Source organism: Rhodnius prolixus, unplaced genomic scaffold, assembly GCF_049639745.1.
Source record: "Rhodnius prolixus isolate KJV_2025 unplaced genomic scaffold, Rpr scaffold_6, whole genome shotgun sequence".
Classification (NCBI taxonomy): Eukaryota; Metazoa; Arthropoda; class Insecta; order Hemiptera; family Reduviidae; genus Rhodnius; species Rhodnius prolixus.
The window spans coordinates 34,642,305-34,667,168 of NW_027411634.1; the positions used below are offsets into that span (position 1 = coordinate 34,642,305).

Genomic DNA, 24,864 nt, shown 5'->3' on the forward strand with positions numbered 1-24,864 from the left:
AGTTTGCCTACATACTGTCTACATATCCCTAGTTTTCCAACTGTTTCTCTCACTGCGCGTACGTATGTCCTATGGTGCGTATAATCTTGGACGTTTATATGCGTGCGCATGCCACTGCGACAACAAAAATATATGCACTTTACATCTAATACCGGAACCTCCATCTTACTTTCACGCTTTTTTGTCGTACAGTTTTTAGATTTTTCTTCTTCCCCTTACCACTAGAAAAAAGGAAGTAATGTGATCCAGTCAAATTGTCAATATCGAGTTTCTGAAAAGTCGCTTGGGTTTAAAAAAAAAAAAAAATGGCGCGTGTGCGGGTGTTAACAAAATATATCGTATTCAGAGATCTACCACCAGAATTCGATTCTCTCAGTAATCGAAATTTATCAACCGAAAATTCATTTTTAAGAATTATTCTGACGTTTCAAATTAATGAAAAATTGCTTACAACTACAAAGTCGAATAGGATGAAAAAAATAATTGCCATTTCAGTCTGGTAAAATTTATTCTGCCGAGCTTTCGACCCTAGGGACTAGGTCATCTTCAGGACTGTGGAACATATTTACAGATTGTTAACAATGGTTCTATTGAAATGAATATGTATAATGTAACGAAATTTACAAAAATTATTTACCTAGTTTAGAAAGTAATACTTTTATATTACAGGGTTGGTGTGTCTTCTGACTTGTCTGTTCATGGACTGAGTGTGATCGGTCTATGTGTAGTAGTATGTGTTAGGTTGTGGAAGTCAGTGTTGTCAATTGTCAAGTATTTTGTAGTAAGTTTGCGTATATGTTGTTTAAATTGTTCGTGTCTGTTTTGAAATTTAAACTGTTTTCTCTCCCTAACTAGCTTCTCATACATATCACCTTCTCAACCAACTTACTGGCCGACTGCTCCCAATAAACTCCCTGACTTGCTTGACTTTTTCATCTGCTCTAACATCTCATCATTTCATACTCACTCATTCACCTTAAATGAACTCTCCTCTGATCATAGTCCAGTCATCCTCACAATAGACATCCACCACAAACTTAGACCACCAAAACCAACGCTAATAAACGGACCTATAGACTTGGACTTCTTCAGAGACTTACTTGAGAAGCAAATTGACCTCAAAATACCTCTCATAACACCCCAAGAATTAGACAATACCGTTGATCACTTCACTGCCGCCATCCAACAGAGTATCTGACAAGCGACGAATAACTGCACCGCTAAACAACCTGCTCGCATACCTTATAACTTACCTCTCTATTTGCGCACACTCATAACTAACAAACGACGAACGAGATCTCTCTGGCAACGTACAAAATACCCATCTCATAAACAACAACTTAATCACCTGACAAACCAACTTAAAAAAGAACTCCACAAATACTACAACAAACAATACAACGAATATACCAAATCTCTGACTACTGAAGACAACTCCCTTTGGGCTGCCACTAGACGTATTCTAAAATTTCAACCTACCTCCTCCCCTCTTCGTACTACTGACGGTTCCTGGGCTAAATGTGACTCGGAAAAAGCTGAACTATTTGCAACGCACCTTTCAACTGTCTTCATTCCGCATCCTGACGTTCTCAACTCACAACATACTCAAGACGTTATTAGGGACTTAGACATACCTTTACCTCTTTCTATGCCTCCAAAACCGTTCACACCCTCCCAAGTCAAGCAAGTCATTATTAATCTCAATAAAAAAAAGAGCCCTGGTTACGAACTAATTACTGCCAACATCCTACTCCAACTACCCAAAAAAGCAATAGTCTTCCTCACTACCATTTACAACTCTATTCTCAGAACTACTTACTACCCTATACTCTGGAAATTTTCTACAGTTCGAATGATACCTAAGCCCAACAAACCGACTCAACTACCTTCTTCTTATCGACCGATAAGCCTACTGCCTCTCTTGGGCAAAATATTCGAGAGACCTCTGTTACCACGCCTCCACGAAATTACAGAATCTCTCGAAATTATACCAGACCATCAGTTTGGTTTCAGAAGCTGCCACTCGACGATCCAGCAGGCCCATCGTGTTGTAAAGTAAAGTAAAGTAATCGCCTATTTTTTTCAGGCGGGGCTTAACGTCCAACTACCATTTACTAGGTCGTTAACGGAGGCGAATAGCAAACGTACTTTACTATTTCTCATTTAACCATTAAATAAAATCCAAGGCCAAGACCAGGAATCGAACCCAGTACCACAATGCATATTAGCTTTGCAGGTCTCGCCTCTTAACCTGCTCGGCTACCGTGGCGCCTTCGTGTTGTAGACACCATCGCTTCTTCACTCAAGCGAAAACAATACTGCGCTGGAATATTCCTCGATGTTTCGCAAGCCTTTGACCGAGTCTGGCACGAAGGTCTACTGTGGAAACTAAAACGCATCCTTCCTAGCACTTATTACCTCTTACTCAGCTCTTACCTCTCTGACAGATTCTTTCAAGTTCTTCAAGGCACTACTCACTCTTCCATCTATCCCGTCCTTGCTGGTGTGCCACAAGGAAGTGTCTTAGCTCCTCTTCTTTACACAATCTACACTGCCGACTTACCCTCTAACCTTAATACCTCTATTTACACCTTCGCTGACTACACTGCCATTCTCTCCACACACTCTGACCCTATCCTCGCAGTACGTTCACTACAGTCCCACCTTCTCTCAATTGAACCTTGGTTAGAAAACTGGCGTATAAAAATTAACCCAACTAAGTCTAACTACATAGTCTTCACACTCAAACGTCAAACTCCACCACCTGTTTTCTTACATCATACACCTATCCCACCAGCCGACCATTGGAATGTACCTAGACAAGAGACTTACCTGGAACCCCCATACGAGACTTAAACGTACCGAACTAAACAAACGATACAAACTTCTAGCCAGGCTGCTCGACAAACGCTCAAAACTCTCACGACAGAACAAACGACAACTCTATACAGCTCTTCTCACACCAATATGGACACTTACGGACTCGAACTTTACGGAACAGCTAAAAAATCCAACCTCAATAGACTACAAACACTGCAATCCAAAATACTCCGCCGCATACTAGACGCCCCATTCTATGTTAGCAACCACACACAATACATACAGATCTCCAAATTCCACTCATCTCCGAACTTGCCAAAATTCGATATAAAAATTTTCACCAAAAACTCTCACTTCATCCCCAACCCTTTAGCTGCAAATTTGTCCACAACTACGGCTACCCTCCAATCCTCGAAGACGGCTGAGGCGCCGTTGGTCCCGTGACCAACTGGGTGACTAATGGCGGCCATCAATGGATGACCGTCATTCACGTTTGCCACGCTATTAATATACGCTTATCGCATTTACTTATTGTACTCTACATTTTTGTCTTAGATATGTATATCATTTCTAGTCCCTAGGTCGAAAGCTCGGCAAAATAAATTTTACTCGACTGAAATGGCAATTATTTTTTCACCCTATTGAAACTATAAAATCAGTCACCAAAAAGAATGAACAACAATTACAAAGTCGAACATTATTTCACTTAAGATGATTTACCTTTTAAAAAAAATTCTAAAGTTATATATATTGAATTAATTCATAAATTATTTCTTAGTTTTCAAAAAAGAACATATGAATCCCAAAACTAGATCAAATGAGTTGTTGCAAAGAATACCCAGCTGTTACAAGAAACATCACATGCACTTAATAAATAAATAAACGTTTTTTTTTATTTTTATCAAAGAAAGAAATTAAATCCATACATAATTACAAAACTAAATTCTACTGAATTACCATAAAACAGATAAATGTGAAAGGTTTGACCCAGAATATAGACTGAACATGCTGAAGTGGTCGGCAATTTGGTTACTATTTGTTAAAATTTATTTGTAAAAGTGAAAAATGAATAATTTATTAAATTATAATGCAAAAAAAGAAATAATTTTTAGAAAATTGAAAAAAACCCTTTTAAAAGACGGCACAATTGATGAGGTAAGATTTGGTTCTGAGTTTGATTTTTTTGGATTAAAAGAACTATCAGGGAATACATCTAAACTCTCGGTTGACCATTCTTTCCATCAGAGATCTGCTAGCAAACAGCGCGCTACTCACCTAAATTAATAAAAAGAAAAAAGTGAAACGAAAATGGGTAAAGTAGGATAGAACAGCTTCTCACCAATCTCTATCTTTATCCTGATGAATTTTTTATTCCTTATTTTACTGGGATAGAATTCCTCGAACGGTTTTTGCCACGTTGACTGAAAGTTTATTCTCATTTTTCTTTTCTTTTTTTTTCAGGATGTTCTGGAAAATATGTTTTCCTTGTAACCTTACACAAAAGGCGTTCCTTTAACATTCCCATATAATCCCTTTGAGGGTGTTCATCTTCTACCACCGGTTAAATTAACTCAGATTAACTTAAGTGTGGTGTTCTTTTTGGGCTTGTGTGCCCCAGTGTAGTCATTGGCGCCTGGAGCTTTGTTTAGCGCTGTACTGTCCTCCATTCTACAGTTCTGTCGTTACAGAAAACACTGTACATCACAGTGAGCTGTGAGAAGCACCTAGGAAGAGAAAGTCTAAGAGCTAGAAGCTGGATTTCCTCGCAGGACTGCTGCATTCTAATCAACAGCTAATCCCCTTCCTGATTTCTTAATTATTGCGCTTAGAACAACCATATGGATTTATGTCTTCTACCTCTTAAACAAAGAGGTAAAAATGTCATTAACTTCCATGGTACTCTTAAGCGTCAGCCTATAAAACATCAAAGATCCACTCTAGTACCACCTATTCTTCAATCCTAATCAATTTCTCTCACGTTCTCATTAGCTTTATGGAAAACCTCTTTTTCAAAAAACTGAATCTTGGAAGTTCCGGATCAGCAGACAGGTGAATTCCATTACACCACCTTCCGGCTCTGGCGTAGATCCTCGTTTTTTTCTTCACGCAATAAACGTTGCAAATTTTTCTGTCGTTATTTTGTGTACGGCTCTTTTGTAAATACTAACAGATTTACTTTTACATTATCCATATTTTTACCATCATATTGTCAAACCTCCATCTCTGCTGTGGGACAAATCTTCGTTGCTGTCTGTCATCATGCAATAAACCTAGCAGAGATGTTTACCGTTTTCCTGACGTTCTAAAGAAATTAGTAAAGACTAGCTTTGGTTTACTCCTTCGCTATAATGCTACCAAAATCTCACCGTAATAGTTTGTGAAACCACTTTTTCTGGATGCAGGTGGAACTTTAGATATTCCATCTTCCCTGGCTGCGTAATAGCGAATTTGGGTTTTAGATTGGAAATAATTCAATTATTGAACATGGTTTGATTAAATTTGTGCGCATTTTAATATTGCAAGGTATTTTTTATCATGTTTTTAAAATGACCTCCAATCTTATTAATAAATAATTATTCACAAGTATGAAATTTGAGTATAAAATTATAAGTATATTTTTTATTTATCTTTAAAAAAAAGTTTTAAGATGTTTCAAAGGAAACAAGATTGTTTCAAACAAATGGGAAGGAGTGAAACACTTCCTTCATTGTATAGAGTGAGTTGATAAATCCAAGCGCCCCCCTGCCGGAACTTCTGGCGGTGCCTAAAAACTGTACTTTCCACCTCAATTCAACGTCCTTATTCATCGGTCGCCGGTAGATTGGAGGTGAACTAGAACAGCAAAACACGGCAGGAAGTATAAAGTACAGGGGAGTTCCCAAGCCAGCGGAAGTTCACCGTCTCACCATTTACCCCCAAGTCTGTTCACTCTGAGACTTCCTTTTAAGTTTGTTTTACCCCTTTTTAGTTCGAGTTAGTTTAAAAGGAAATAAAAAAATAATAATAAAATTGGGCTACAGATTCGAGTGTTTATGACAGTAATACACCTTGTCTTCTTCCCAATAGCTCTCTCCGTTCTCTACACCTTGAAAAACGGACGTATTGTGATCCAAATTTTCGATTCAACGGAAATACCTACATTTTTTGAAGTCCCTTGAGTGTAAACCAAATTGAACATTCATTTACTTGGTTAAGTTACGACTATCATAAAAATGTTCTCTTGTTACTGTCCATCACCGGATGAAGATTCCCAGAGAGAGGAAGTCTAAGGGTAGCCAGTTGGACTCAAACCCCGACTTCCTGGGAGAAGTTGAGTCCACTAAAATTAAAAAAAAGAATAAAAATGTTTTCTCAGAGAATTTTGTTCGTACGCGTGTTTTATTAAAGGCAGAAACTTCTTAAAAACAGAAACCCCAAATAAATGATAATGAAAAGCAACTTCTTCTGATTTGAGTATTGTTTTTTACTTTTTCAAGATATTTTGAAAATAAGGCCCCTCAAAAAATTTTTTTTTCTTTGTACTTCATTTACTAAGAAAATTATTGCATGTGACCCGGATGTACGCATTTCTCGAAGGATACTTTCAGTTTTCCCGCTATAAAGGGTGAACCAGTAAGTATTATCAATAGGCCTACTGCGTGTAGTACATCTAAAGTGGAGTTCAATGACGTATTGGCCAACTTCATATTTTCCTCTGTTCTTGAGTGACGTCACTTTTAAGTTTTTTTCTAAAAACATTACTTTTTTCCAATAAAAATGTTATTACTCAGAAAGTTTTAGTCCAAATTCGATTCTAATGAAAGACAGATAAATTTTCTAAAAATTGACACCATTTGGAAGCATAAATTATTCTCCAAACAGCCTCAATCTTCCTCCGGAAACTGGGAAAATAAAATTAATCGAAATTTTTAAGAAAACTCATTAAGCTCTTACGTGAACATTATCAGACCTAGGTGCTGGCACTTTTTATAAAAGTTTCCTTGTTTAATGGGCTTTCAAACGGTATATCATTTGCCCAGGATTCCTTTTATCTTTATATGAGAAATTACGTTTGTTTTGCAAGAAAACGTGTTCACGAGCACTCAACAGTGTTAGTTTATCAAGTTGTTTAATTAATTGAAAACTCTTTTAGATGGACCAGTAGTCAATTTTTAAAGTAGATTGTCTTAAAATAAAGTAGTCTAAGGTTACTTATTGCACATAAAAAAAAAAAAAATAAAATAAAAAAAAATAAACTGAAATATTTGACAAAATGTTAGATTTTGAAACTAAGCAAATTAGCCTTCGATTATAAAAATAGCACTTGTTTAAAATATTTTCTAACATTTTGTCAAATATTTCAGTTTAGATTCTTTTTTTTTTTTTTTTATGTGCAATAAGTAACCTTAGACTACCTTATTTTAAGACAATCTACTTTAAAAATTGACTACAGCTCCATCCACAAGAGTTTAATGAATTAAACAACACAATACAATATCACTGCTGTATGCTCGTGAACACGTTTTCTTGCAAAACAAACGTAATTTCTCATACGAAGATAAAAGGAATCCTGGAAAATGATATACCGTTTGAAAGCCCATTAAACAAGGAAACTTTTAACAAGGAAAGTTCCAGTACCTAGGTCTGATAATGTTCACGTAAGAGCTTAATGAGTTTTCTTAAAAATTTCGATTAATTTTATTTTTCCAGCATTCGGAGGAAGATTGAGGCGGTTTGGAGAATAACTTATGCTTCAAAATGGTATCAATTTTTAGAAAATTGATCTGTCTTTCTAACCGTGTTATCAGAATCAAATTCGGACTAATACTTTCTGAGTAATAACATTTTTATTGGAAAAAAGTAATGATTTTAGAAAAATCTTTAAAGTGACGTCACTCAAGAACAGAGGAAAATATGAAGTTGGCCAATACGTCATAGAACTCCACTTTAGATGTACTACACGCAGTAGGCCTACTGACAATACTTACTGGTTCACCCTGTATACTTTTAAAACTAATTCTGTAAAGTTGGTTTACCTCTACTGTATCACTCCAGTGAATTGTACCAACCTAGCCACAAATGTGTCACGTTTTCCACCGAAAAGAATCGTGTCATGTGTTTTAACATGGAATAAGAATTTCAAGTTAACTCTTCGTGAATTTATTGCAACAATTAAAGTTAGGTACATTTATATTCACGCCTGTATTGGTTTTCAATTATTATTTATTTACTCCTTTTTTACAGATAAATTACTGGTCCTACATTACCAATCAAACTGGCATCTATGTTAAAAATAAATACTGTATTATTTGTTTACGTTTGGCCACTTAAGCGGTTACATCCATTGCGTTATTGGCTTGACTGAAATCAAATTGCACCTATTCAAGCAGGAGAGTAGAATTTTTCCAACACAAAAATGGCGTCCGTAAGTTTATCAAGATTTTTTCTTTTTAAATTGATTAATAATAATAAAAAAATAAAATATAAGACTACAAAAAAAGTGGATTTCTTTTTGACGTGAATACGTCTTTAAATTTGAATCATATGGAGGCAATCCAAAAAATTTAATGATAACAAAATCGGGGGATACTGTTTGGCATTATAGTTTCGAATCTATCGTCTACATCCAAAATTAAATTAGACCAATGGATAGCTACAGGATCAAAGAATTCATTACGATAAGCGAGGATTGTGACACATCGCGCGCGGTGGAGGAGGAAGCGCCGCCATTTTGAGATCATTTTGCTGCGATTCGAGATTTGTAATGAGTATAACTTTTGACTCGGAGAAGGTACGATGTTCGTTTAAGTTTTAATCGTCAGCTGTCGTCACAATCTATCGATTGTATATAAAACATTAGTGTAACATAGTGACAGTGAACATAATAAGGTGTTAGAATAAAAAAATATTTTCAAAAATATATAATGTCGCGGCCTATACGCGTCGAAAAGCCAAAACCAAATACCAAGAGATCGGTATACGGTTGGAAAGGGCTTCTCAAGAACAATCGAATGGTAATAATAAAACACCAAATGACCGAGTCATGCTGTGCCGGGAACGTAAAAGAATTGAATGCGGCCGAGCGGATCAACGACGGTGTCAGTACATCTGCAGCTGGGGCGGTTGAAATTATGCAAGTGGATGATGAAATCGCTTCTACATCGACCACGGACTGTATAGGCATAGATTGTGTTCGATCGTCGATTTGTTTCCTTGATTTCATCCTAAATACGTAAATAAAAATATTTTATATAAAAAATATAACCCGTTACGTAAACGTATTCACGTACAACACACGGCCGTGTCCATAACACAGCCACACATTAATTAATACTTTAAAATCACATTAAAGTATCTTGTGATAATTTTTCTTTAAGAAAATGATTAGCTATTAATTTTGTTTCCTGTTTGGGGGCCGTGCGTTTGCTTCATCCCAGTTAGTTCTTATACAGTTGCCTAGAGACAGTTAAGATCTATCGTCTTAGCTGTGCAAAGGTCTGTAAGTTCTGCTCTTTTGAGTCAAGTCTGGGGATGCTGTAATACTAAAAAATAAAATAACCTCTACTGGATAGTAAAGGAAGCTGTATTACATACAGTTAAATTATTTATTATTGCCATTTTTTCCAATCTTGATCATTTTTATTACCACAAAGAGAGAGGCAACTGTTGTTATTTATGATGAAATAAAGTATTAATGGCGAAGATAAAGCTTGAACGTGTTGAAGGTTCAAACAGAAAATGGTGTAGCATAAAAAAAAGCATCCAGAATTCAAAGAGAAATACCAATGAATCAAATCTGCAAGCCCCTTCACTCCTGAATGGGGGAAAAAAAATAACAGGTCACCTACACCAGCTGGGAGACTGCGTTAATTGACCCTCAGTCAGGACGACTCTGATCTGTAACTCCCGCAGAGGTCCAGTTTTTAACTTTTATCATTTATTCATTCATATGAACATTTTAATGGTATTAACCGGATCTTGATCTGACTTTTCTACTTTAACAGAAATGTTAAAATTAAATAAACCCTAATTTATTTATTATAAATTTTGATAAAGATTTGTGAAAATATAATTGATCATTGAAAAAGAGAAATAATTTCATCAAAGTAGTAATGGATTACATTACACTATCTCTTACTGCTTACTCTTGTAAGAGAAAATATTGGAATCGTGTATATTGGAATTCTAGGCATTCTGGAATGAGTCAGGGCTCTTCATCAAAATCTCGTTTATCACATATCCTGTGGATAAAAAACGAGATACAAGTTCTGAAGGAAATTTCGAGAAAGATTTATAATTATAATCTCCTTAGTGTCTCATACAGCGTTTCCCGCAAAGCTCACCTAAACAGTTCTCTGGAGTTTTGCTCCAGATTAATAGATTGGGAGTATTGGGTGGGAATATATACTTACCCTGGTAACCGCTTAGATTTTACAGAAAAATCTCAGAGACCCGGGTATCGCTTGTATTGGAATAACTAATCTCTTATCTCTTCTCAGGACATCTACCAGCTAAATCCCCAAAATATCCCCTAGCGACTATCCAGGCACTGTCGGGAACCATCATTGGCTTTAAATAATGAAAATTGGCTCTGTTTTCGGCCGTTGGGCCATTTATGTCTACGTCATAGGCCGCAAGATGACTTTGGTTGGCCTACGGAAGTGCTGGAGAGGCCGATGTTCTTTGGAACATCTTGCTCGCTAGTGGAGTCTGTCCGCTTTCTTTCCCTCCCTAATCATCTTCTCCAGTGTCCGGTAGAGGGCAACGAGGAGCTAGAGATCCCAATCTTATTGCTTGCTTAACATTTCCAAATAAAGATATTATTTTAAATCAGAGTCACAATCATTCTAACTGAACCCTAGTTTCTAATACGAATATTATTTACAAAATGGTTTGTGTTTACTAAAAACAACAGCCATTATTTCTCTAGCTTACCCCACTTTGAATTTTGTCTTTATATATTATATATTATATATATACAGTAAAATATAGCCTGTTAATGTTTTATTTAAATTACAGCCAAAAAAGTCGACAGACGTTCATTTTGAGAAAACGTCTTTGTCACAGCCAAGCCAGCAGATTGCTCAGGAGATTGTCAGAGATATTATGACAAAACGGAAAAAGAAAGTAGATCCACAAGAATCAAAAGATGTTGAACCCTCTAAAGAGCTTCCAAAATCAAGTTCAACAACTTCGTGAGTAACGAGCGTTGAATCTAACACTCGACAAAGTTTATTTACAGAGTTTATTTTGAGTGGTGGTTTTTTATTTACGAGCCGGCTAAGGATTGATTTGATTGGCAGCCTTATCGTGATTTATTCCAAGTACTTAGCACAGTTATTTTTACATGTACCTTCATTATCAGCACGAGTTTGCATCCAACACTAACTGCAATCATGATTGATGTATCTTCACATCTTCGATGGTACTAAATGCATGGAAGCTCCAGCACCTAGTTCATTGTAAATCTATTCTGTGTATTACTTCTTTTTCTTCTTCTACGGGTGATTGAAGGTCGTTGGTCAGTTTAATCTGAATAGGCTGCTGAGTCTTCTATACGGGCGCTCCTTTTCGTACACTATCCTTCCATCTTGTTTTTAGAACGGACTCTTAGCCGAGTGCATCTTAACGATCCTAAAACTATCTAAATGACTTTCCAATCTTCTGGTACTTTTGAAAGAGACATTTGGAGGACTCTCCATGAAGGGAGTTTGATTCCCTAACATGTCCTCCTGTATAGTAAGCAGGTTTCTACTACCATAAGTAACGACAGCTCTAACCAAGTTCTGTCCATTAACAACAGGCTGACCGCGTTGTTGATCTCACTGATTTGGCCCAGATGTTTTTGTCTATTCCTCTTTTAATAAATCATACTGCAGAGATTGCCTTGCACTGCTTCCAATATTTCTCTTCACCAAAATGAAAAATGAAGCTTGTCGAGTTTAAGAGAAAGAACGTCCATCCCAAGTTGAATAAAGTCTGAAATATAAGGTAATGCGGGAGGATGTATCCCTGAAATTCACAAATGAAAATATTTCCACGTATTTGGAAACTAAATTAAAAAAAGTATTACATAATTTTCTTTAACATTCCAAACAATAAGGAAATACTTTTAGAAATTAGGATATGGGTTTTTCTTTTCCTCATAAAGGGAAAAACAAAAGGCTTTTCATAAATATAAAATCAAACAATGAAATTCCTAAACAAACATTACGCTTTATTGAACAAGATTCTACTCAACTTGATAAAAACGTCTTCTCTAGTAACTCACACAAATACTTACTTCTGCGCACATTATCTCAAATAAGAACATATGTTGTACGTATAAAAAGTACTTGTTTCTTATCACATACAAAAAACTTTGGTTCCCCTTAATTGAAAGATTGTGTTACATACATCTTCACAGATGAAAGAGGCTGAATTTAGATCATAAAGAGCATCCATTGTTATCAAAAGAAATTGTAGATAACTTCACATAAAGGAATATCTATTTAATGATTCGTTAAAATTAGAAATTAAGACTGTGGGAGAAGGGAAATCAATTCCCTAAATTTAGAACAGGATATTTTTATCCTTAATGTAGAAGACAGGAAGTAAATACACAATATTAATTATTTGTTTTAATTGGGTAGAACTCCTAAAGTGGTTCATTCTGTTTTCCGGGGGGAAAATGTAGTAGCAAGTATTTCAGAGATAATTAGGAGCTTTTTCAATAATAAATGAGACAAGTAGTGACTACTTGCTGAAATTCTGGCAAAAAGCTCTACCGAAGAAGAGGCTCCTGTTCATTCTGCGAAAAATTAATTAGACTTTAATTTTATTTGTTCGGAATATTATTAGATTTCTTGGATGAATAGGTAAGCGATTGTTTGCAAAGAGAATATCGCCCAATGATGGATGTTAGAAGATCTATTCCGTTCGATTTTTCTATTCTCCCTTTCGGTTTGCATTGCCTCTTGCCCACGTTCGGCCTAAACCAGCTGACAAGTGCTAGCGTAATGGTTGGCTTTAAGTTGCATCTTGCTATTTTCAGGGATTGCAGTTCGATCAGCATCTATTCATTCATCTCTACTTCTACAATCCGAGCATCAGATCTAATCTCTCACTTTCTCATGATTTTGTTGATTGTGTTGTGTTAGTGGTGGGACCAGCAGTCTAGTGGAAATGAGATCCTTTAATGCCGCCTGCATGTCTTTGAATATTACGGCTCTAAAATTTGTCTGTCGTTAAATATCCAAGCTTTTAGCTATCACTTCGGCTTCAAAGCTTGTGTAGCTTGACTGTTGTGAAAGCATCCCTCCGCTTCCTGGACAGGTGAGCCCACACCGGCTCTAAGTATGTGATCATATTCTCATAATTAGACTAAAACGAACTGTTCGGGTTTCGAGGCGGTTAGGGTGCTATGAAGATTTTATTGAGTCAAAGAACTGTTAGGCTGTATGTAGATTATTTTCATTTTTTGATATCTTTTATACTCCTTATTTTTTGTTGTTTTTTGTTTGCAGGAAAAAACCGAAACGTCAGGTGAACATAACCGAATCAGAAATGAATCGTCTGAAGTCCAGAGGATATACGATATTAAGACAGGTCTCTAAAGGATGTTCTGGTTACATATTTTTGGCTACGTTTTCCAGACCATTGAAGAAAGATGTCGTAATGGCTTGTAAAATTATTGATAAGAATAATGTTGAACCAAAATTTGCTTCTAAATTTTTACCCAGAGAATTAGATATATTGACCGTTTTAAACAATCCTTATTGTGTGAACGTATTCGCAATTTTGGAGATGAATAGCAAATGTTTTGTATTTATGAGGTAATTTTATTTTATTACAAAAATTGATATTTTGTTGATAAAACGCAAAATAAATCCCAAGGATCGTTTAAGTCATTGGTCCTGTTTTTATTTGTCAATTTATTTCGCTTTACAACCGACCGCGCTGTTTACATCGTCGGCTTTTAGATTCCACTAGTTTGTGGGTAATATCAGCTCAAATAGCCTAGCCTGGGAGCGGTCCCAGCTCAAATACGAGGGTCGTTTGAAAAGTCCGTGCAAAAATAAAAACTGCTTAATTTTTGGGGGTAAACCTTTTTTATTTTTCAACATAGTCTCCTTTTAGGCTTATACACTTCGTCCAACGCTGCTCTAGTTTGTTGATCCCTTCCGAATAATAGGATTTGTCCAAGTCTGAAAAATAGCCATTCGTTTCTGCAATCACCTCCTCGTTTGAATAAAATCTTTTTCCCGCCAGCCATTTCTTCATATTGGGGAACAAATAGTAGACCGAGGGAGCCAAGTCTGGAGAATAGGGGGAGGATGTGAAACGAGTTGGAACCCTATTTCCATTAATTTTGCGACCACAACTGCTGAGGTGTGAGCTGGTGCGTTGTCGTGATGGAAAAGGACTTTTTTTGTGGACCAATCGTGGGCATTTTTCTTGCAGCTCGGTTTTCAAACGGTCCAATAACGATGAATAATATGCACCTGTAATAGTTTTACCCTTTTCCAGATAGTCGATGAGGATTATTCCTTGCGAATCCCAAAAGACAGTCGCCATAATCTTTCCGGCCGAACGAACGGTCTTCGCCTTTTTTGGCGCAGATTCCCCCTTGGTAACCCATTGTTTAGATTGTTCTTTGGTCACAGGAGTGTAGTGATGTATCCATGTTTCATCCACAGTGACGAAACGACGCTTAAAGTCCTGCGGATTCTTCTGGAACAGCTGCAAACCGTCCTTGCATCACTTCACACGATTTCGTTTTTGGTCAAGCGTGAGCAATCGCGGCACCCATCTTGCGGATAGCTTTGTCATGTCCAAATGTTGATACAAAATATTATGTACCCGTTCATTCGAGATGCCCACAGCACTAGCAATCTCACGCACCTTCACTCTTCTGTCATCCATCACCATATCATGGATTTTATCAATGATTTCTGGAGTAGTAACCTCAACAAGGCGTCCAGAACGTTCAGCGTCACTTGTGCCCATATGAAACCACTTATAAACTGTTCTAATCGAAGGTGCAGAGTCACCATAATGTTTATCAAGCTTCTCTTTAGTCTCCAGAGGCGTTTTGCCTTTCATAAAGTAGTGTTTAATCAACACACGAAATTCTTTTTCGTCCATTTTTTGAAAATCACTCGACTTCCTCGATTCAAACGAATGCCAAACACAAAGAAATAGACCGATCTGGCTGAAACTTGGTGTGTGTTCTTCCAAGAGATGCTACTAACTAAACATAACCTCGATACGCGCCAGTGGTGCTATCTCTCTGACTTTGCACGGACTTTTCAAACGACCCTCGTACATCAGTTTCATCCCACTATCTTTGACAGTGTTTACTGACCGAACTTACTACTGAGCTGTTCTTATCTTTTCAATACGAACTACAATAAAATTATAGCAACAAGAACAAAAAAAAATCACCTATTCTGATGTTGCGTGATAAAATGCAACCTTGCTCTGTGCATTAACTTTTTTTTACAGTTTTTTTAATGCACACTATAATTTATTTTAAAGTGAAAATAAGAAACAAACACCTAAGAAAAAAATTAGAGTGCAGTTACAGGACACAATCGAATTAGTAACAATTCCATTATCTCGGCCGACAGAAATATCAAATAAAACACATTAATTTTCTCGCTCATAATTCAAAATGAAATTAATGGTAAATTGTGTTAGCTATACAGAAATTACTTCACAAAATGCAGTGTTAAAATTTTTGTAGGAGGAGAGACTTCGTCAAGTTCATTCTGCATTTTATTATGCATCTTAACATTTAGACATTACTGATGATTGCAAGGCTGATAGATAGTCTTTGAAACCAAAGTATATTATAAAGATGCCCTCAGTTTTCCTATAAATATTTAACTCAAATATTAAAGAAGATTTTTTATAAATTAAATTAATTAAAATTTAAGGTATGCAGAAAGAGGCGACCTGTTGACTTACTTAACTACATATGGAGCCTTGGAAGAGCCCCACGCACGAATGTGGATACGCCAGTTGTTATTGGGCTTAAAATATCTTCATTCAGTAAATATTGCGCACAGAGACATCAAGTGCGAAAATATACTCATCACGGAGAACTTAAATATGAAAATTGGTGATTTTGGTTTTGCTAGGTAAATTTGATCTTATAAATAAACTATAATAAATAAGATAACGCTGTAAAGTTAAGAAAATATTCGGCTCAATGAGTCGAATGAGTTGCCTTACTAAAAATAGAATTTCAATTTTGTTTAAAAAAGCAATATTAAATGTAATTAGGGAGGGGATTAACTGAGTGGTTAGCAAATGTTGGATAAGAGCGTGCAGATCACAGGTTCAAATCCAGTAGCTGGCCCTTAGATTTTTCTCTACCTAGCAGCTTCTTACAGCTCATTGTGATGGACAGTGTTGTCTGTAATGAGAGAACACTGTGCGGAGATCGGCTGTGCTTTTAAAAAAGCTGTGAGCGCCAATAACCTCAGATATTGTCGATTTTTTATGGCCATTAACGCCTATTTTTATCTTTAGCTTTATGGAAATCCTCGTTTCTCTCTTCGCGCAATAAACGTTGCAAATTTTTCTGTCTTTTTTTTTACGAATCTTTTGTAAATACTAACAGATTTACTTTCGCATTATCCAGATTTTTACGATAATATTGTCAAACCTCCATCTCTGCTGTGGGACAAATCCTCGTTGTTGTCATCATGCAACAAACCTAGCAGATGTGTTTACCCTTATTATTTCTTACTTTACCTATTTCAACATTTTCACCATTTTTCTAGGATAAATAAGATTTTCTGTTAGAATTATTGCTCACAATTACCAGTTTCACTGTTTATTATATAAGGAGCTGAAGGTAAATCTGGGTGAGAGAGGCATTATCCTAGGAAACGACACTTATACTGCCCACAAGAAGCAGGTTTTTTTCAAATTAAGGGGCCAATTATTTAAGCTAAATTATAACGTCAGCAGATCAGGTACCTGTTTTACATGTGCTCTCAGCAATATAGGTGCTATAGAAAATATTGTCCATTTTCTGGGTATGTGTCCTGTTATCCAGGAATTTAGAATCAGATGGCTAGGAGAAAATTATTTTCATCTTATGAAAGGGTGATAAATCATTTGAATGGTGACTACGGCTGGGACAATTTGTAATGAATACACAAGGAGAGCCTGGAATTACAGATTATATTTAATTTCGCATTTCAATTTTTTCATTTTATAGTTTTAAGTTTTCTTTTAGTTTGTGAGAGTCAACTTGTCGGACGGACTACGGTCCATGTACAAGTGTTTTTTGTATATATTATTGGATTGTTTCAAAAAATAAACTCTTATTATTATTGCTCACAAATCAACGCTGCAAAGCTGTTCATATTTACAAAACAATATTTTTTTTATATATTTTTTTTTTTTACAAAGATATTTGGACATTTTGATTTCAACCAAAATATCGGAGGGAGAGTCAAAACGAAATACACTAAGTTTTCTCTTTGATTGTCAGACGATTTCTAAGGATAAAAACTTTATTGATATACATTTTTTGTTATTCTGCGTAAAATTCGGCACCCAACAAACAGGACTATTTCCTCTTTTGATCTATAAATAAATAACGTTTATCCTTTCATTTAAAGATACTGGAAAGATGAAAAAGGACACGATGTATTATCAGAAACGTTTTGTGGTTCATTGTCGTACGCAGCACCAGAAATTTTAAGCGGCCGGAAATATTCAATGAAGAAATGTGATATCTGGTCATTGGGAGTGGTACTGTTCATAATGTTCAACCTGGCCAAACCTTTTACAAAGAACAAAGCACCAGCATTACTTCAACAGCAGTTATCTAGAGCTTACAAGTAAGAGAAGATTGTGCTGCATAGATTTATAATTAATTGAATTAGTGTTGTAAATAATTGGAGTACCAAGTACTAGTATCCGACAGTAAACGGATGATTTAATCTTCCAATGAGCCATCCCTAATCAATTTATTAGATTGCAACTTAATTTGCTTAAAGCAAAATATATTCTCATTGGAAGAGAATTAAGAGCCAGATTGTCTCCTCCCCTGCTATTGCACTCGGCTTGTCCTTGAGGAACTGGAACTTGATTCTAACTGCAAGCGACTCCCTCTCAGCTGTAGACCAGAAATGGATAGTTGATAGCAGTGCATATCCATAGCTCAAGGACAAGTTAGAGCGTGTAAACGGTAACCCTCATTTTAAGATGTAAAGCAGGTAACTGACTCCTGTTAGAGTCAGCTATGCAATTTTTGTAGGCCATCTTAACATTGGGATGCAATTTAAGGATGTAGGGAGATCCTAGGCTTTCGCAGTATGGCCACAGACTTCCAAACTGAGATTAATATGAAATAAATGAAGCTGCTGCATGTTAAAAGTGACAGGGAGATTACCCTGGACGGTTTTCGGGCTTACATCCATAATCAGAGATAGATTTCAACTTCGTTGTTCGACCCCTCTTGCACAGCACTTTTTTTTATCCTTTGAAAAAACACTTAAGTTCTTTGGTAAATCTATTTTGTCCTTTAAGTTTAGCAGCACAAAACTTCGCCTAACTTCTATTTTTATCACTCTGGCATTATTTCTTATTTCTGAATTCTTACTTTAAATCATTTCCCATTAATCCTGGAGCGAAAAACTTTTTCTGGAAAGCTGTCATAAAACGCACCGTTTCAGCAAACAAGTCCCAGCGTTCGATGTACTTCAACCGACAAGGTTTCCGGTCGTTAAAGCTTCTTTTTTTTCTTTTTTTTTTTGTAAAAATCCAATTTCCTCCTGAACTTGTTTTTCCTCGGGAAATGCCTCGTTTGTTTCAGACATAATCCAAGGGTCGAACGCACAATAAACACCTTCGCCAATGATATGTTATATAGTATGCTAGAACCGGATTTCCTGCTCAGACCCTCAGCTGATGCGCTACTGAACTGTTTGTGGATGAAGGAAGATCCAGATGGATATCAAAAGCGATGACAATTATACCTACACCTATGAACAATAAATGTATCTTTGTAACCACGAATCGTTTTATTACATAAAACATTTATTTTCTGCATATTCATATCCGCTCATGTTTCCCCACGAATAGCGAAAACCAAACGTTCATTTCTTCCCAAAGGAATATGCTAAAAGTACATCTCCTGCCCTTATCGTATTCCTTAGCTTAGACTTAGCGTGGTGCACTAGAGGATCAGATTGGATCTTCCAGTTCCCAGAGGTAGATTTATCTCGCTTTATATTCTCCCGCTGTATAAATCTCCGGCATTTGAATCCCACTAGTTTGCTGTAATGACAGCTCAAATAACTAAAGAGAGTTGCAGAATACATAAATTACTCCCAGTTTCTTTGACAGTGTTTACTAACCAAACTGACTTGATCTATTCTTATCTTTTCTCTGTTACCTAAAATAATGCAAAAAGAAATTTTGACCTATTCTGACGTTGCGTGATAGAATGCAACCTTTTTTTTCGCTGTGCATTAACTTTTCTTTTTGCCAGTGCACTTTAATCTATTAACTACCCCCCTCTTCATACCAGTGGTTTAAATTTTGTATGTGTTTTTTTTACTAAGAACCCAGTTGGTTCAAGTTCTTCTTTTTGTCGGGCAATGCCTCGTTTGTTTCAGACATAAACCAAGGGTAGAGCGCACATTAAATCTATCCGCTAAAGATATGGTGTTTAGAATGTTAGAACCAGATTTATTGCTAAGACCTTCTGCGGATGCACTGTTGAACAGCATGTGGATGAAGGAAGATCCAACTTTGCTAAGATTGGTGCCGAGCAGTTCCAATGATTCCAGCACTGTATTTCGTACACCAGCTCGGAATGTGAATGGTGGTCGCAAAATGGTGAAAACACAACTGAACAACGTACAAGTTATGATGGATGACGCACTCTAATCCAATTGGATACCATTTCGATACATTGAACACTACTATTTCATTTCAAATAAAAGCTCATAAAGTCAATATATTATTATTATTATTACTAGTATTATTATTATTATAGAATATAGTTCAATACTGAATCTAACAAGCTTTTGGATTTAGCAAACCAGAACTACCTATTTACGGCATCGATTTTAACTTTTTGTTTCGTTTGGTTTTTATATTCAAAGGCAGCGTTTCCCAACCTGTGGTACGCGAGTTGCTGGTTGGTGGTACGCGAAAAATAGTCAATAATGGCGGACATAAAAAATATTTTTTAAAAAAATGTAAGCATAAAAATATCATAAAAGCGTTTTTCCCTATTATTTTAATTAATAATAAGTATACAGTAAAGTTGTTAATATGTACAGTAATAAGGTTAGTCTGGCTCAATATATACGAGAAAATATAGTAGCACATTAACCAGGATTAAAATTGTCTTTCATGGAGTATTTTCCAAAACCCGAAAACACAAATGATAATTGGATTTGAAAATTTAGGAAAAGCTACATCATTATCGATAAAAGATAAAGAAAATTTATTAGAATTATCATGTGACAGAACTTAAATGATAACTATGTAAAGATCTGCTTAAAGTGATTGATTGTAATGAGTAAGCTCTATCCAAGCAACATTAAATTTAATTGGTACTCACGGGTAGTTGAATGCTTAAAAGAAATTAATTTAGAAGATTTGGGTACAAATGTAATAATCCTAAAGAAGAACTTTGTAAATTAATTAATAATTTTGAAGAGAAAAATATGTACGTAATTTTTAATTATTTAAAAAACGTTTTAAAACTAAGATCTTACACTTTGCAAAGTTTATAAAGTGAACATGAACTTGGAACTCCTTTGTAACAGATACATTGTATCTCTATACAAATAAAGATAATAATAATAAAATAACACACTCGGGAATAACAAATTTCACGAAATACAAACATTTTTACGAAGTGGTACAATTTAGCATGATGTACTACCAAATGGTACGCGAGCCAGAAAAAGGTTGGGAAACGCTGTTCTAAGGTTTTGCTTTTTGGTACACTTATCTGTAATTTTCTCCGAAGAACTTTATATATCAGTAGTAAGGAAATATACTTGGGTCACGTTAGTACCAAAACTAGAAGCGCCACAATAGTCTGCGGTACGGTTGGATGCTGCGTATTAAGGCTGCAAGAGATCGTTGGAAAGACCAAAAAAAAAAAAAAGAAGCAATTCTCACCAAATCTTTGTGTGCCATCTCAGAAGAACATCTTTTAGAAGATTATTAGAAATGTCTCACATGGAAACAGGCTACTTAGTGGAAAAATTAAGGCTGGAAGGAGACAATTTCAATTTTTCCGGAACATCTCTTTCAAAAGGTTTTTAGGAGACAACAGCCCGCATTTGCTTGTTACAAAATGTTGGGGTACCCACCGTCTAGAATGGTCATCTCGCACCTGTAACCAAGAGACTTCCGATTTACTTACTCCAGCAGGGTGTCACCGACATCACTTCCTGAGTAGCCACTCTTTTCCTTCACTCCACACCACTCTACCATTGGTTTACGTATCTTTATTCATATTATTCGCGTAGGTATTGTTTGCTATTATTCATCATCTCCGCTCTTGTTCATTTCCGCTCTCACTATAAATGGAATCCTCATGTCCTAAGCATAGCCATAAGAAAAGAATTGAAACAAATTGAAGAATTGAAAATATGCCGAGGCCTAAAATCTGGTTAAATTGACCTTCGATTTTCTAATTTTTATTTTTTTTTTACAGGAAGTCTATAAATCTAATAAAAACAATTCATGTGTCTAATATTTCTGTCTTGAAATGTATCTTTAAAAAACAAAAAAAGAGTACAAATGTTTATAAAAGTTTGTAAGACTTGGGAAGGAGTTGCTGGCCGCTTGTTTATTGCCTCTCGTAAACCTCTGAAAGACTAGAAATAGATATTTACAACGCTGCCCACATAGTCAATCTGTTAGACTATCTCTTCGAATCTGCTCGCTTCGAACCGATTCACTAGTTGAGAATTAAAATGGGTTTTAGTGTTGAAAATATAATTCTATAATTAATACATTTATTACAGCAACAACAACAAAGTTCTGTCATTAAATTTCGCCAGCATCCCTGATTATTAAATATTAAATTCTTCATTTAAAAAAAAAAGGCTGCCTTTACAAAGAGTATCTGTCTTTGAAGTCTTCCAATACGGAGCAAACTGGGAGGAAATGGACCACATCTTCTTTGCCATTGTAATAATAAAGACTGCATTTTATGGTTGAAGTTTTTGGTGGCCATGGTGTAAAACTTGGTAATCAGATAATTCGCTGCGAATTTTAAGTAGAAATTTATCTGATTCCCAACTTAAATCATTTGGTTGTTGATAAACTTGCAAAGGAAGCCACCAATAGTGGGGGAAATTACTAATTATAAATTACTGTTTGATCTTTGCAAACAAACGCGGTAAGTGGACTGTATAGAATAGGGTGTAGTTCGTTAAGCGGGCAATCAAATGAAATTATACAAATAGAATGAAATAATAAGGCTTACCTTGCAAGATGTGGACACTGGCGTGACACAGCTCTAAGGAAACGGAAACCCCAAAGGGAAAAGAGAGTCGGCTAATTATAAATTACCACACACCGATATCAAGTGTATAATTGCAAAAACAGCACTACAAAAATGGCAGACAGATTACAGTAATGGTAATAAAGGAAGATTCTATAAAACTATGGCAGATCAGTTACCTAGACAACCATGGTTTAAGGGGAACAGTCACTAATAAATGGGTTGTTACGACAATAAACAGGCTGAGAGCGAACCACGCGGTGTTCGGATCGTATCTTCACAGGATCAACAAAAAGGTCCTCTCTCCTCTTTGCGTAGATTGCAATGAGGAGGAGGATTTCAAACATGTAATAATGATATGTCCACGTTATGTGGTAGAAAGGAAACGAATGTTTGACGACATATACAGGTATTTAGATGCACCATTTCGCTACGAAGACATTATATTCTCCACCAACATTTATGTGCTTAAGTCGATAGCAGAGCTAGCTAAGAAATATGAATGTATTTAAAAGTTATAGAATGAATACAAGAAAATGATTAGAGAAGGATTACGTGATTTTAATTTCGGTTAAGCTATAAGGATGGCAGGAATGTAGAGTACTGATCCATCCATTAGTTGTAAGGTTTATGTAAATAGTTGTATATAGTAGAGGGATGAATGTGTGAAGCGAATGTATTTATAAGTAAGAATGGAGAGTGAGTGATATTCTAGTGATAAGCACCTAGACGATGCTGGCTGTATGGCGAAAGCCAATGCCAAATAAAAGGCAACAAAAAACAACTTAAATCATCATTTACATCGTTAAATTACTGTAAATTTTTTGTATAAAATATTATTGTTGGTTAGCTCAACGTCATAATTATCAGCCCAATCAGGCAGTGAGATATCGATGCAGTAATCGATGCGGACCACCCAGCTGCACCGCAGTTGTTAAAGCCATTTGAATATTTGGTGTAACTTGAGAACTCTTTTCCGATTTCCACTCCTCCAATTAGTTCATAACCAACAGGTTAAAATAAAATGAAAAATTTTAAAACGCACACAATGGGAAAATATGAACATGCACAATAAAATGAAATCCAGGAAAATTGGACAGAATATTTTAACAATGTTCTATGGAAACATGTTGAGGACAAATTTTGCGCGCAATGGCGGCTGTCAATAAAATGAAACTATAGTCTATGATATGAAATGTGTCAGAAGGGAGAAAAAAATAATAATAAAATAAAAAAATTCTACGTAGAGTAGAAAACTCGTCAACTACAGATGCTGGGTAGATGTTTGTACTTTCAAAGTGGTAAGTGGTTCTACCTTTATCCTCTATTCAAAATATGTAATTTTTACTTCGCAATTTTTTATTTATATCTTTTAATGATTTGTTTGTGATTTTTGCAAAATTCAACATAATTTCATTTTATACTAATTTTGTTTTATTTAATAGTTATAGAAAATAACTATTCTTTGGCTACAAAACCTCTATTTTTAGATACAATCATTCGAAACGCCTCAGAATGTTTATTTCCGGTGAAGAGTGAAAAAAACAAAAATGATGGATAGCGGAAAATGATAAAAAAAAGAACAGTTTTTCTCGGGTCAGTTATATAAATTGTTCATAGAACTCAAAACGATTAATAACTCGGCACTAACCTCAATCCTATGTGGACTAACGGACTAGAGCTGTGGGGTTCAGCCAGACCTACAAACATACGGATAGTATGAAACATTTCAGTCAAAACTACTCTGACAGATAGTTGACGCTCTCTTTTCTACTTTACAAAACGCTATCTAAGGCTGGAACCATAGTGGAGCGGCGAGCAAAGCGGCGATGATAGCGAAGAGCAAAGCGGCGAAATCAAACACAAGTAAACATATGGGACCGCGCATAGTAGCGAGCAAAGCGAAGATAGAGCAACGCTATCTCTAGAGAGTAGTGCGAAGCGTTATGACATGTTTGATTTCTTCGCTCTCATCGCGCTCAATTTGTAAAGGTTATTTTTCAAAGGTTATGGATATTGATACATTATTGGTTTAGTTTGTTTAAAGAAACCTCTGTGGGGCCATAGTATTTGTGAAGCTACAATAGTTTTTAATAATTAATAGTTTAAATTAATTAACAATTAGTAGTTAATGGAGAATTCAGGTAATTTTTGCTACATTTAATTTGGTTCTCGATCCCTTAATGCTAACTTTCATCTAAATACTAGGCAAAATTAAATTACATTTTCACGTCCTACTACTTCTGATCAGGACGAATTCTCCAATCATTCTTCTGTAGCGTCGTACTTACTCCAGTTTTTCAGATGAACAACATTAATTTACGACAAATCATGGTGTAGTGATTTAATAAAATTATTGTGTTTTTTAATTGACTAATTTCTTTTTATCTGCATATATTTCTATTTTATTTTTATTTATTCTATTCTAACCTTAAAGTAACTGCTAGGATTAATGGGGTTACACAGATTTGTATTTAGTTAATAACCTACATAGTTAATTTTTCTATATTGTGCCTAACTCATGTTATGAGCTGTATTACTCAAAAATAATAAAATTTGATTTTGATTAATGGGGTTAC

The 24,864-nt window shown here is 35.7% G+C and overlaps 2 protein-coding genes across 3 annotated transcripts in view; one reads left to right on the forward strand and one right to left on the reverse strand.

Annotated features, from left to right (window-relative positions):
- Positions 1-24,864, reverse strand: part of LOC141460304 (uncharacterized) — a 762,362-nt gene that overhangs the window by 588,261 nt on the left and 149,237 nt on the right. The window lies entirely within an intron of this gene.
- On the forward strand, positions 3,679-19,767 carry LOC141460158 (testis-specific serine/threonine-protein kinase 3-like). Of its 2 annotated transcripts, none has more exons than XM_074139866.1 (7): positions 3,679-3,975; positions 8,044-8,224; positions 10,819-10,994; positions 13,305-13,613; positions 15,720-15,923; positions 17,421-17,642; positions 18,620-19,312. In XM_074139866.1, the coding sequence occupies exons 2-7, from the start codon at positions 8,216-8,218 to the stop codon at positions 18,771-18,773; spliced, it is 1,074 nt and encodes a 357-aa protein (XP_073995967.1). In that variant the 5' UTR covers positions 3,679-3,975; positions 8,044-8,215; the 3' UTR covers positions 18,774-19,312. The 2 variants fall into 2 exon arrangements, with proteins under 2 accessions (XP_073995967.1, XP_073995966.1); XM_074139865.1 differs by lacking the exon at positions 18,620-19,312 and adding an exon at positions 19,425-19,767 and having other exon boundaries at positions 3,681-3,975.